The 13,076-nt window shown below is 42.1% G+C and overlaps 1 protein-coding gene across 5 annotated transcripts in view; it reads right to left on the reverse strand.

Annotated features, from left to right (window-relative positions):
* Window positions 1–3,318, reverse strand: part of AFF1 (ALF transcription elongation factor 1) — a 98,553-nt gene extending 95,235 nt beyond the window's left edge. For all 5 annotated transcript variants that reach the window (XR_014142945.1, XR_014142944.1, XM_081812189.1 and 2 more), the window contains exons 1-2: window positions 3,198–3,318; window positions 1,881–2,804 (exon numbers count right to left, since the gene is read on the reverse strand). Coding sequence is in view for 3 of the 5 variants with exons in the window: in XM_081812189.1 (XP_081668315.1) it covers window positions 1,881–2,765 (885 nt within the window). In the remaining 2 variants the exon portion in view is untranslated. The remainder of the gene's footprint in view (window positions 1–1,880; window positions 2,805–3,197) is intronic.
* Between the last annotated feature and the right edge of the window lie 9,758 nt (window positions 3,319–13,076).

A 13,076-nucleotide genomic window follows, 5' to 3' on the forward strand; every position in this document is an offset into this window, starting at 1 on the left:
ACCAGGACTCTCTCTCCCCTGGAAGGTCTACTGGAAATCCAATTGGTTGAACATAGTAACTAGGTTCCCAGCTTTAAGACTGCCAATTGAAACTTTCTCTAAGCACCAAGTAGTAGGATACTCTGGACTCCATTGTTCTCTAATTGTTTCCTGTGTGGAGGCTGATCTACACACCAGACTGTCGCCTCGCCTGTGGCAGGGACCAGTACTTGCTTGGCATCCCACTCCGCACCTAAGCATATGGTTGAGCATTTGGTAAACAATGCAGATGTTTGCTGATTTGTCTTAAATTTGTTTTAAAACAATTTTTAGTTGCTTGGGGTTTGTTTTTCTTTTTTAAGAAAATAGGTTTAAATTCCCCCCCTTATCTGCTTTTTTTTAACCTGGGAAAACAGAACACACCTTATTTGATAAACAAAGCAAAGAAAATCCCACTAAGTTCTTCACTGCACGAATTATAAGGCAGGCTGACTCGCCATTATGAGGGGGAAATCTCCCTTCATTCCACTCTGCCCTAATTTGCTGCCTACCCCTCCTTCCAGCACAGCACAAAATGTTTGGTAAATATCTCATTACGGTGAATCTTCATGACTTAAGAGGTTAAAGGTAGAGTTCTCCCATCTTGGTCACTTCTACCACTTGCTGTCCTCCCCCTTTCCCATTTTTCCTCAGCCTCCACACAAGTCCCATTCTGAAGACATCCAAACTCACTCTAGCTCAACAGCTGACTGTGGACAGAGCTATAACCTCTTCTAAACCAAAAGCTGACACCCCAGAGGAACAGATTTTCCTCCTTCAAGGTAAGGGTTATCTTTCCAGCTAATCATCCTAGAGTCTGTTTGGGTTTTGTTTTTAAGCCTTAAGGAATTTTACCTTCTAGCACCACCTAAGACTGCTATCTGGGTACACACAGAAGCCTTTGAGCAATGGATATGCAAATTAGATGGTTTATACAATAGATGTGACTAAACCAAGGACATTACCTTAACAGGTAAGTTTTCAGACAAATTCACTTTAAACATTTCCACTAATCTGAATTTTGGAGTAACTTATTAATTTAGAATTTCAGTGATAAGATGTGTGCTCTGATTCTCTTCATTCAAACACAATGCTGCCATTTACCAAAGGGGCAGAAAAAGGAATTTTTGTTTGTTTGTTTAAAAAGATAAAGTATTTTGGTTACTTGAAAAAGCCATTGCTGAATAACATTCTGTACAGTACTTGTGACTCACTCTCAAATGGGATGTCACCGACACCCCCAGTCTTCTTTCTTAGGTGGTAAACAAAAATATATTAGAACAGAACTTTAGTTTCATACTTTCTTGTAATTTACAGGAAACAAATCTTTAGAAATACTTTGCCTTCAACATTTTAACCTCTTAATTTTACTTTTTTATGGTTTGGATCTCAGAAAAACTAACTGGGGCTGAGGAAGTATTACCCCTCTCCCTTTTTGCTCTACAATGTTAAAGTCAGTGTTCCCTCAAACAAGTAAAAACAAAAACAATGACAGCTCAAAACCGTCCTGAAACCTTCTCATGATAAATACCGTAACTGGGTTGTACGTTATACAGGTGTATACATTTTTCAAAACACAGCAAACTGTGTACTCATGACCTCTATATTTTACAGCATATAAATTATGGCTCAGTAAAAACTGAAAAAAAAAAAAAAAAAACCTTCCTGAAAATCACATTTCAATATCTGTCATCAGTAATTCCTCTCAGACCTGAGTTCTCTGTGGGGCAACAAGATCCTAAAGCCAAAAAGGAATCTCACAACCCAAAAGCCATTGACACCCAGATCCCCAGTTCTCCAGAAACTTCCATCTCGAATTTTCCTTCACACTGGAATTGCCCCAGATACGAAATTCCACTCACCTCAGCTGACTGAGACGGCATCTTCAGCTTGGTGAGCTTGGCTTTGGCAGGCACTTTTAAATCTGTTTTTTCAAAGGTCTGTTGCCGGTAGTCTTCCGGCAGGGGCTTCAGTTCAGGAGACTCACTAGGAGCCTGATCTTGACCATCCATGGGCCGGACATAAGCTGTGGGCTTCTGCTGCATTGCAACAGTTTTTGAGGGGAGGGAAGGTGGGGGAAAAGTCTGAGAAGGTGGCTGGGGAGGGGCCACCCCAAGGCTGGCAACTGCCACTAAACTGTCTTGAGGAGTCTCTTTATCGTGGACCTTTACCACGAGGTCTTTGGGAGATGTGGCTAGGCAATAGCCTTTATTGTTACTGTTACTGTTGTGAACCTTGCTGCTTCCTTGTGTCCTGGGAAGAGTCTGCTGGTTGGAACATACAGGTGACAGGGGGGGCACTGGGGAAGGCAAGGAGAGTAAGGGAGAGAGCTCCCTCTCTGGAGCGGAGTCTGTCACCAAAGCACAGCGGTCTCCATCAGCCCTGCGGTCACCCTTTCTGTGATGACTGGAGCTGCACCCCTCCTGACCGAGGCGATCTTGGGTCGGGTGCTGGCTGTCTGGTGGCCCATAGCTTTTGACACGAGGATTTGACATTGGTTCCATTCTTGGCTGTGCCATCTTTGGATTGTGGCTAATGTTACCAACAGGAAGTGGTCCAGAGGCAGGAGTGTTAACAGGCTGGTGGTGGGCACTAGTGTGGAAGGAGTGGGATGGAATGCTGCTGCTCCCCTTCTCAGGAAATAAAGGATATCTTGGCCTTCCCAACCTATTTTCAGAAGCATCCAAGTGATGAGGGTGGGACTTGCTACTAAGGAACTCCTTCACTTCTTCATAGTTTCCCAACATGTTCTGTATTCGACTGGATAGCTCATCACCTTTTTCTGTCTGGAAAAAGATAGCAGAGTTAGATACTGCGAAAAAAAGTCTAAGGAAAATTATCATTTAATAAATGATGTTACATAGTGCCATTTAAAGGGGGAAAAAACACTTCAATTTAATGTGTAACATAACATTGAACATGCAGTTTCAACTCAATTTCCCTGTTGAGAAGCCTGTCCTGGACAAATATTACTAAAGACAGGAAATTAACATTACAAAAGACCACAAACTTTGGCAATTTGAATAACAAGGTTCAGAGAATTTTCATAGTTTATTTTCAAAGACAATCTAAGATAAGTTGTCTTATTTTCACATGTGTGGCCCTTGTTCAAACTCACTTTCATCACAGAGTTAAATACGGTGATAAACCAGGCTTTCTAGTATCCAATAAATAAATACCTTGTAGGGCTCTCCAAAAAGGGGGATCTTTTCAGAAAATGCCTCTTTGTCTTGGTGAGCTTCCTGGTTGCGTCTTTCCTTCTCTCTAATTCGAAGCAGGTTTCTGTCTTCATTGTACAAGCTGTTTCAGATGCCACAAAAGAACAAAAATAATAAAAATGTATCAGTGTCCAAGTTTTGCTATGCATATGTACATGTGTGAGGGAGGCCAGAAGAGGTCAACAAGAAGTGATGACAAGGGAGAGGTTTTAAAGAAGGCCTAAATCCCTCAACCCACTCCTGGATTAAGGCTGTGACCCTCCGGGCCTTGGGTCCTGGCTCCAGAAACCTAAGCATTCACTCTGGAGTACCGCCTTCATGGCTCAGGACTGACTCCAAACTGAACAGTCTTTTATAGGCAGTCGTGGAACAGAGACAAGATTAATGATATTTTTGCTTCCAGCTTGCAAAATATGGGGTAGAGGTAGGAGCTTTTCATCTGAAGGAGTCAGCAGGATGTGAACTTTAAAAAGGCTGTTTTCCTGGATCAGTATTATACATTTTGGAAGATTAAAATCAAAAGGTTTATTTCATAATTAAAAGATTACCAAGCACCCAAAACAGCATTTACTTTATTCTCAGCTTATTCTACTGGGAGTGTCTTGGCATATTAAACCCGAAAAGATAATTTTTATTTCTCATTTCAAATGTCATGGATGGGAAAATCCAATTTTAGATGTCAGCTTTACCTACCAAGAAGTCTGGTAATCTGATTGCCCTACTTAAACCACATAAAAATACATCCTAAATCATCAAGCCCTGGCACCAAAAGGGGTTGAAAATGCCTTCACTGACAAACAAATGGCAGAGAAGGAAACCAACAAGAGAGCAGTTTTAGCTAGCATGTAAACCAAAAGTGGGCCTGCCTCAGGTGGGCAACACAGGCCACACCCTCCTGACCCCCACATGTGATATATAAGAATAATGAAGGTAAGAACTATAAACTGACTTTTGCCCTCATACATTTGTTTCCAGGGTAGCTACTAAGTAGCTATTCCCCCCCCCAATATTACGTGAATAAATAAGTAGGAAAACATTAAATTGTCTTGCCAAGACCATATGTACCTTTAAAAACTCTAGCCCTGATCTCAGACGCCCCTTTTTCCTGGCCTCTCTGCTCTCATGGCTTCTCTTATTTCCTCTGACAAGAGCCTACTTACTGGTCTCCTTGCCTCCCCAACATCTTGTCCCTAGCCTTCTCATGGAAAGAAATCCAATCTATAAAGCTGTGGTTCTCATGCCACTATCCACATTTTAAAATAAGAGGCATTTGATGGCTCTTTGCTGCTGCAGAATAAACTCTAAATCCTTGCTTGGGCATTAAAATCCCCCCAAGAATCTGGTACAGATCTACTCTAGATATTACCCCACTGTTTCCCTGCAGGCCTGCCACATGCATTCTACCTGTCGGTCATATCCATTCCCCAAACTTTTACATTCTTTTTTTTTTTTTTTTTTTTTAAGATTTTATTTATTTATTTGAGAGAGAGAGAATGAGAGACAGAGAGCATGAGAGGGAGGAGGGTCAGAGGGAGAAGCAGACTCCCTGCCGAGCAGGGAGCCCGATGCGGGACTCGATCCTGTGACTCCAGGATCATGACCTGAGCCGAAGGCAGTCGCTCAACCAACTGAGCCACCCAGGCGCCCTCCAAACTTTTACATTCTAATCCCCACCCCAGAACGCTGAATGATAACCAATTCTTCCAGGACCAGCTTACGCATGAAATAGGATTCTCCTGCAAACCATCTCTATATTCCAGGGATACCAGACTATTCCCTGCTCCTCATTGGTACCCTGGACTTTGATGCTTTCATTCTAATCACACAAATTTCCTCCGCTTCTCTCTCAACCTCACACCCTCAGCCCCAATTTTCAGCTACCAGCAAATCTCGAGTGGTTCCAATCACTCTAAAGGCTTCCTCAAATCCACCCAGCCTGTGCTGAGAGAACATACTGATTGCTTCTCTCTCCTGCTCCCCTTTCCCCTAGGATGTGAACTCCATCAAAGTAGAACCTCTCATTTATCTCTCTCCTGATGCTAACGCATGGTACTTTGCATAAAAACCAGTCATTAAATATTTTTTTTAATTAAAAAACAGCCACTATGCTTACAGTATATTTTTAAAAACTTACTTGTAATTAAAAAAAATTAACTCTGGAAGACATATGCAAAAACAATTAAAAAAAATAGCCATCTAAAAAGTGGTTTTCTGCTATTTCCACAGCCTTAAGCTACCTGGCTAAATTCACCTGGATGTGGAAAAGAATTCCCTGCTTAGTCCACCGGAACAAAAACTTTCCCTAAACGATGGATATCTCGATGGCCTACTTTATAAGAGAACTACAGAGTGAACAATTTTTGTTAGTCAACATACTGAAAGAAGTTGAGAAAAAAAAAACTAAACCGGAAACTGTCTACGGAGTCTTCTTTAACACAGTCCAAATCTCACAAGTTTTGGACAGTTAGATTTATTTCTGGTTGAAAGAAGCACAGTGGACTTGACCACTCAGGAATTCCTTTCAGTTATTTTATAATTTTGGTAATTCCTCATTGGCTCAAAAAAAAAAAAAAAAAAAATCACAGAACATTAGCTCCATGGGAGCCAAAAAGAGGTTTGATCAGGAAATAACTTTTTTCCTTCAAACTTCTTTTACAGCCACTTTGTTTGCAGAGGGGGTGGGGCACGCTACTGTCCTGTGAGCAACCTGAATAGCCAAGCTTCCCTTTTCCAAAGCTACGTGGTACAGGGACCCCACACGGGGTACACACAGGAGGAGCAGCAGCTTCCCAAGGGCATCTGCTTCACTGTTCTCTCCCTTTCTGATTCTGCTGGTTACAATGCGAGAGTCCCTGCCCACTTCCGAATTGCTACCTTTGTCTCCAAAAAGGTAACCCCAAATGGCAAAATTCTCAGTTCCAGACTGAAAAGTGAGGGTGTGAACAAGTAGCACCTCAACCATCATCGGGCTGCTTGGGGTCCTCACGTTAATTTTCCTATCAACTCCACACATACCTTTAAGAAAAGCTACCCTGGCTTAAAAGTACTGAAGTATTTCTAAATTGATCAGCACAGTCTTAGTATCAGTTCGGTAAGTTTTACCACACACTTCTAGGTTTTAGTTCTCAAATAATAAAAATTGCTATGGAAATAATAAGAACCCAATTGTACAACATTCCTAACACTGGCTTATTGCTATGTGATTCAAAAATCAAGGTACCTCCCACAGGGAAGAAATCCTATTAAATTAAGGACTCTGCTTAATTAAAGGTTTTACTTCATTAGTTTAAAAAAGTTAAAACGCACACCAACATTTTATTGGCAGACATATGTAATACTATACCAATTTTGAAACAAGCTTTGAATGTGTGTTTTTTTTTAATTAACCACTACCCTTCAACTGAGAAACCCCAAAATTGTGAGATGAGGAAAGACCTCACGAGTGGCACTGGTAGGATGAGTTTTAGGAGGTTTGGACCTAGTGAGAGAAACTCACTCTCCCCCCACACTGTCCCTTGGGTCTCACTCCCCAAGGCTCCTGGGCAGGGCAGGGGAAGGCAGAAGAGACAGGAAGTGACCAGTCCATAATTCCCAGGACTACACAGGATAGGCTATGAGCCCTCATTCTTCTGGACTGTCTACCTTCTCCTTGCCACTGACCAGGTTTTACCAGTCATACTGGGGAGCTTTCTGGTTTATTTGGTTTTTACTTCCTCTAAGTTTGCAATGATTTAAAGAATAGTTTGTTAAGGTTCGTAGGCAAATTTTTTCACAAATATTTTTTTTCTTGTTTCCATTTTGACATCGGGGGAAACATAAATTTTAAAAATATCAACACAATTAGTAGCATGAGTAAGCAAATCACTGTTCAGTCTTACACATCATTTTTAATTCAAGGTGCAAGCAAAGAACGGGTAGACGGAAGAATTTTAAATGAGGGGATTTTAGGTAGCAGTACACGTCCTACATGATTCACAGACTGTTAATTACCATTGAATAATTACAAGTTGGCTATCACTTCATTTAATTAAAGGTGGCATTTTTCCTCTGGTGTGGAGAAAAACATTCTCCCTCTCAGGATAACCTCATCCCAACGTCAGCCTTTCACGGTCAGACTTTCTCATTGTTCCACACAGAACAGAGTGAGCGACAAGTGCTCCTTCCCTGCTCTCCAGAGCATTTTGTATTAGATGAGAGGTTCCCGAACCAGTTAGCACTAGAATCACCTGGAGGACCTGTTAGAACGTGGAGCGCAGAGACTCCTCCCCCCCGCCACCGAGTTTCTGAGTCAGTAGATCTGATGCGGGGCCTGAGATCTGCATGTGTAACAAGTTTCTAGGTGGTTCTGAGGAGTACAAGAGAGCACACTCTTCTTGGGCTCTATGGATCACTTTAATAAAGCTTACCAAAAACAGGAGCAATGATGACAACAATAGCAGGTTGCCAAGGACTGCCACCACTTAATGTCTGTTATTTGGTCAGCACAGATTTAGGCACATCACACCAGTGTCCTATTTAATTTTCACAACAACTCTGTGAGAGGGAGATTATGAACCCCATTTTCTAGGTGGAAAAAAAAAAAGGTAAAGCTCAGAGATTAACTTGGTGTTAAATGATAGACCTTAAAATTTGAATGCAGGTCTGCTTGGCAAAAAGCATGTATTCTTAATCACAGGTCTGCTAGCAAGTTCTGCACAGCAAGACTGTGTTAAATAGGGCAACAACAAAGAAGGCATGCTGTACGTGTGCTCACTCACAATCACTCATAATTCCTTGTTCTCAAAGAGGTACACATCGATAAGGGAGGTTTTACTCCTGCCAGCTGAGCAATCTCAGAGCCACAAAATGTGTTTGGTTAAATGTATTCACATGGGTCTGTCTTTGCCTACGGACCTGACAGAGAGCCCTTGGAGAAAGGGATGGCCGGCAGCACGAAGTTACTCCTCCAGTTATAAAAGCTGTACTAAAATTCTTATTTTAGAGCCTTTTTTTTTTGGAGCCCCTTTTTAACTTACAGATTTGAGGTCCCTGGCCCATAATAACCTCTGGATTCACAAGTCATCTCCAACATGTTAAGGGGCTCTTCACATTAATTTCTTTCAAGGACAGGCTGAAAATAAACTTGCACCAAAGCTGCCATTCCATGCCCGATATTGGGCTCCCCTCCCAGTAACTTCTGGCCACTGACCTAAGCCATGTTCCTTGGGCCTCGATGCCAGTTGTCTGGTCAGCCCAGGAGCCCCACCTGGGGAGAAAAAGACCACCAAGTCACAGGATGATCTGAAGCAACTGAGGGTGGCATTCACAAACAAGGCCCCAGGGTGGGGGGGTGGGGGGAGGATGCAGAGTCTGACCACCCAGCAGATGGCCAGGAGTTCCACCATTGGTCTGCCTAAATAAAAGAGGGAAATACTGTCAGTCGCCACATTGTTGCTTTGGGGTCATATACTACTGTCCACCATCTGCAGAGATGCAGTGCTGATGCTTCAAAAAGATCTCTGCAAAGTGCAACAAACCACCTCCCTCCACTTTTTTTTTTAAGCGAACATGAAAGACCAAAAGGGAAACCCCAGGCTTCAGTTTCCAGAGCCTGGTGTGCCCTGCAGAACACAAGTGCACAAGGCATTGCGAAGGGGGACTGTGCCACAGACGGAATTCTGCCCTTCTAATCCACACAGGAGCCCGAGCGAAGCTGGCGAGTCTAAAACACGCAAGGATGCTCTTGCTTTCGGAGAGGTGGTGAAACTCCTGAGGAATTCGAAGCTGCCCACTGAGCCCCTGAATGCAGTCATTTAGTCAAGCCCATGCTGGGGCCTGTCAGGGCACATTGACTCTGACTTTTCAAATGCTCCTCCTTGGGGTTATGGGTGGGTGTGGTAAAACACTGTAATAAAATGAAGAAATCACAGCTCTGTATGGATTAATGAGAGCGATCCTCTTTGTCACCTTCCCTTGCACTCAAAAAGGAGAGGAACGTATGTGGAAGGAGGAAAAGACAGTAACAGGAAGGCCCACGGTGAGCGTGAGCTGTGGGGCAGCATGCAACCTAGGCCATCATCTGGCTGGGAGCACCTTCTTCCAGGCTGGAGCCCACAGGCCCTGCTGCTAATCTAGGTTAGTCATGCAGGATCGCTGGATGCCATTGGGCGCTTCCATGGCAACCCTGGGCCCACGGGGCAGGCTGTGCACAGCTGACTACCCATTTATCACCCTTGACTGGCCACTTCACACAGACCTGCCTGATAGATGTGACCAACTCTCTCTAGAACTCACGTTTAAAAGTTTAATTCTCCCTTGGGGGATAGAGTGTAATTTCTCCAGTGTATTCAACTCCCGAGGCATGGAAGAGACATTTGGCAGGAAGGAAAGGAAAAAATCCTCAAATTAACAACGTACGTTAATTTTGGAAAAGAAGGAGTCTTTTTACTGTTTTAGGAGCAGCACTATGCCATTCTGATTTGAATGTATGAAAGATAAAACAAAACAAAAAACTTGCAAGTCTATTCACAAAAGTTGGGCAACCCTGGTTTAGAGATTGGTGATAAAACATGTCACAAAGTGAAAGGCAGAAGGATAGCAGGTTTGGGTTCTTACTCTTGTGCAAGTGACTTTATTTTGAAAACCACCCCTCTTGACTTTTACAGTCCATCTTCTGGCCCTTTTTTCCCGGGTTTCTCTAGTCCAACAACCTAACATCTAGGGAACATTTTTCACACATTACAGAAAAATATCAATATACTTCAAAACACAAAATTCGCTTTGTCATTAAAACTATCATTCATCAATACAGTTTAAACATAATAAATCAAAGTGGCTCCATGTTAGAAGAAATGTTGCTTCAAAGAATGGAAAATCTTTTCCTTCTTTCGCTTTGTGCATATGAAAGATTTTGCAACAGGCTTTCTTGTAATAAAAATCACTCAGCTAAATCTTCCAAAGATTTCACCTTCTATTACTTCCCCTATCACCTAAAATACACAATAAATGCAAAGAAAAAACAAAGAATTAATCCTTAATTTCAAAAACCAAATCTGATTTAATAAAAAAGAGAAAAAGCCAAGTGAAATGACAAAATAGCATTATGTCACTGTTGTTTTCCTGGAGGAGCTCCCAGAGGATCATCTCAAAGTAACAGCTCTCTGCTACTCACTTCTGCTTGCCACAGAAGACTCAGCCTCATTAGAATACTGAAAGAGTTGTATAGAATTCCATTTTGCAAAATTAAATCAACCTTTAACATTTTTTATGTAACTTAAAGGCATACTATCAGTTTTAAACTGAGAAAGCCTCTACCTGGGCAAACTTGAGTAAAAAGTAAGTCACTTACATCCTAATGAGAGACATGTTAATTTACCTTTCAAATTGAATCTGCCAGTTATTTTTCTGCATGCATGTTAATATGTAGCAAAGGTCTGAAAGGTTTCACTTTACAAAAATCTACCAAGAAGAAGCACCAGATTAGGGTGGAAGTGAGTGGTAGTGTGGTGGTTTAAGGAATATTTTAACATTTTTTTCCACAAGAAAGTATCCATTTATTATTTGTGTAGTTAAAAATTTTGATTAAGAACAAAAGAAATTGCCTCATATAACAACATCAAGATCAGGGCTAAAGAAATACTGGGGTGTTGAACATTTTGTCAGTAACTCACTGGAACCTATGAACACTGATTTTGGACCCTGGACTCAGTCTTTGATCATTACTAATATTTATAGACCCATCTGCATAAAGCAGTGCATTAGAGACTATGTCCCAAAGTCTAAACACCAGCAGCTCTTTTTTTAGAAGAGTAGTCTCACTACAGCCCATTTTGGTTGTCTTAATAGATCATAAACATATTTCAAGAGGCATTTTTACCCTATAGATGGAAAATCACAAGAATTTGTCTTCTTCAATGGTCTTAAAAGGGCAGTGAGGGAAGCCGTACAGGTAGGGATACACAGCTCTAACAAGAGGAGGATGAGGGTAAAGGAGACAGATGAGCTACTGCATTCCTATGTCTAGGACATAATCCCTTACCTTCTAAACATGTTTTATTTTTTTAAATGCATTTTATTTATTTTCTTTCTTTCTTTCAATTAACATATAATGTATTATTTGTTTCAGGGGTACAGGTCTGTGATTCATCAGTCTTACACAATTCACAGCGCTCACCATAGCATATACCCTCCCCAATGTCCATCACCCAGCCATGCCATCCCTCCCACCCCCTCCACTCCTGCAACCCTGTTTCCTGAGATTAGGAGTCTCTTATGGTTTGTCTTTAAATGCATTTTAAACATTAAAAAAAATTCAGAACTAGTACTGAGGAAGGTCATCATGCAAATGGCACAATTACACAAACCACAACAGTGAGAAGAAATCGCTCCAGACCTTGAAGATTTGACAATCTACGGGCTAGGGGTTAGTGAAATTCGTTTTTAATGCTATTTGAAATAAGAACACATTAATGTTATTGAGAAATTCCAGAAAACGGCAGTCTCTCAGAGGGGATCCCTAAAATGCTGACCGTTCTTACAGTTAACTGAAAGCACATACAGAAATCACCCTCTCTCCCACAGTGGTCACAGGCTCACCAGAGATAAATTTGCCACCTGACTATTTCTGTCCCCCCCCCCCAATTTAGTTATAAAGGTCCCTAGTGTTCTGAGCTCCCTCAGACCGCCTGCTTTATTGGCAACTGCACATTTGGCATCAATCAGAAACATGGGCAGAAGCTGCTGGCTCTTCCCCTGCAGGTCTCGTCTGTACTAGGATCAACCAGAGCACTGGCCTCATTACCATGCCATTCTTCTTACACACTCAACTGACCATGAAGGGCTACATCACATACATATAAAATAATGAGGCTGGTGAAAGTCTGCATCATTACAGCCACAAAATAAAAGAATGCGGTGGTCACAGACGAAGAAAGAATGTAGACTAGATAGCTCAAAGTTCTGGGCTTTTCTTTAAATGCTTGTCTCATTTAATTCACACTCAACAAAAAAATGTTTTGGGTATTAAATCTATTAAGCATCCAAAATTCAAATAAAGTGTGTGGACTTCCTTACTTGCGATTCAAAGCACAGCCCCAACAGGCTCCTTGCCCTGGGCCACTCAACTCCACACAGATACTTCATTGAACTTCCTAAAAATCATGAATCTGATCTTATTATTCACCTATTTGCAACTTTTCTGAGCCCAATGCTGCCTACAGGATTAAAGGTGATTGGTAGTGGGGTACCTGGATGGCTCAGTCGTTAAGCATCTGCCTTCGGCTCAGGTCATGATCCCAGGGTACTGGGATCGAGCCCCGCATTGGGCTCCCTGCTTGATGGGAAGCCTGCTTCTCCCTCTCAGATTCCCCCTGCTTGTGTTCCCTCTCTCACTGTGTCTCTCTGTCAAATAAATAAATAAAACCTTAAAAAAAAAAAAAAAAGTGATTGGTGGTCAAGCAAAAAGCCAAGCAACACCCTTCACTATCTGGCTTCAACTTACCTCTAACCTTCAGGGGGTAAGACCTCTTTCTGCTTATTTCTCACCCCAAAATGGATAAGACCCATTTCTGCCCCCTCTTTCTCTTCTAGACACTACGAACACAAGGAATTGCGAGGCATGGGGGGAAAAAGCACAGCCCTGGTCTCCGCCAGTTCTCTCATGAACTCCTCTCCCCTGACTTTCAGAGCCTTCCAAAATATCCCTGCCCCTCCATCACAGTCCCCCCCGCCCCAACCTCCACTCTCACCTCCCATCCCTGCTGTTAATAATTCCTTCCTCTGGGATACATCTGTTCTTGCAAATCTGTCCATGTTTAGATTTACAAAAATGAGACAGTCCATACACGTGCCTACAGGTTTTCT

The sequence above is a fragment of the Leptonychotes weddellii genome, chromosome 2 (genome assembly GCF_054177405.1).
Source record: "Leptonychotes weddellii isolate Sample4059 chromosome 2, ASM5417740v2, whole genome shotgun sequence".
Taxonomy (NCBI): Eukaryota; Metazoa; Chordata; class Mammalia; order Carnivora; family Phocidae; genus Leptonychotes; species Leptonychotes weddellii.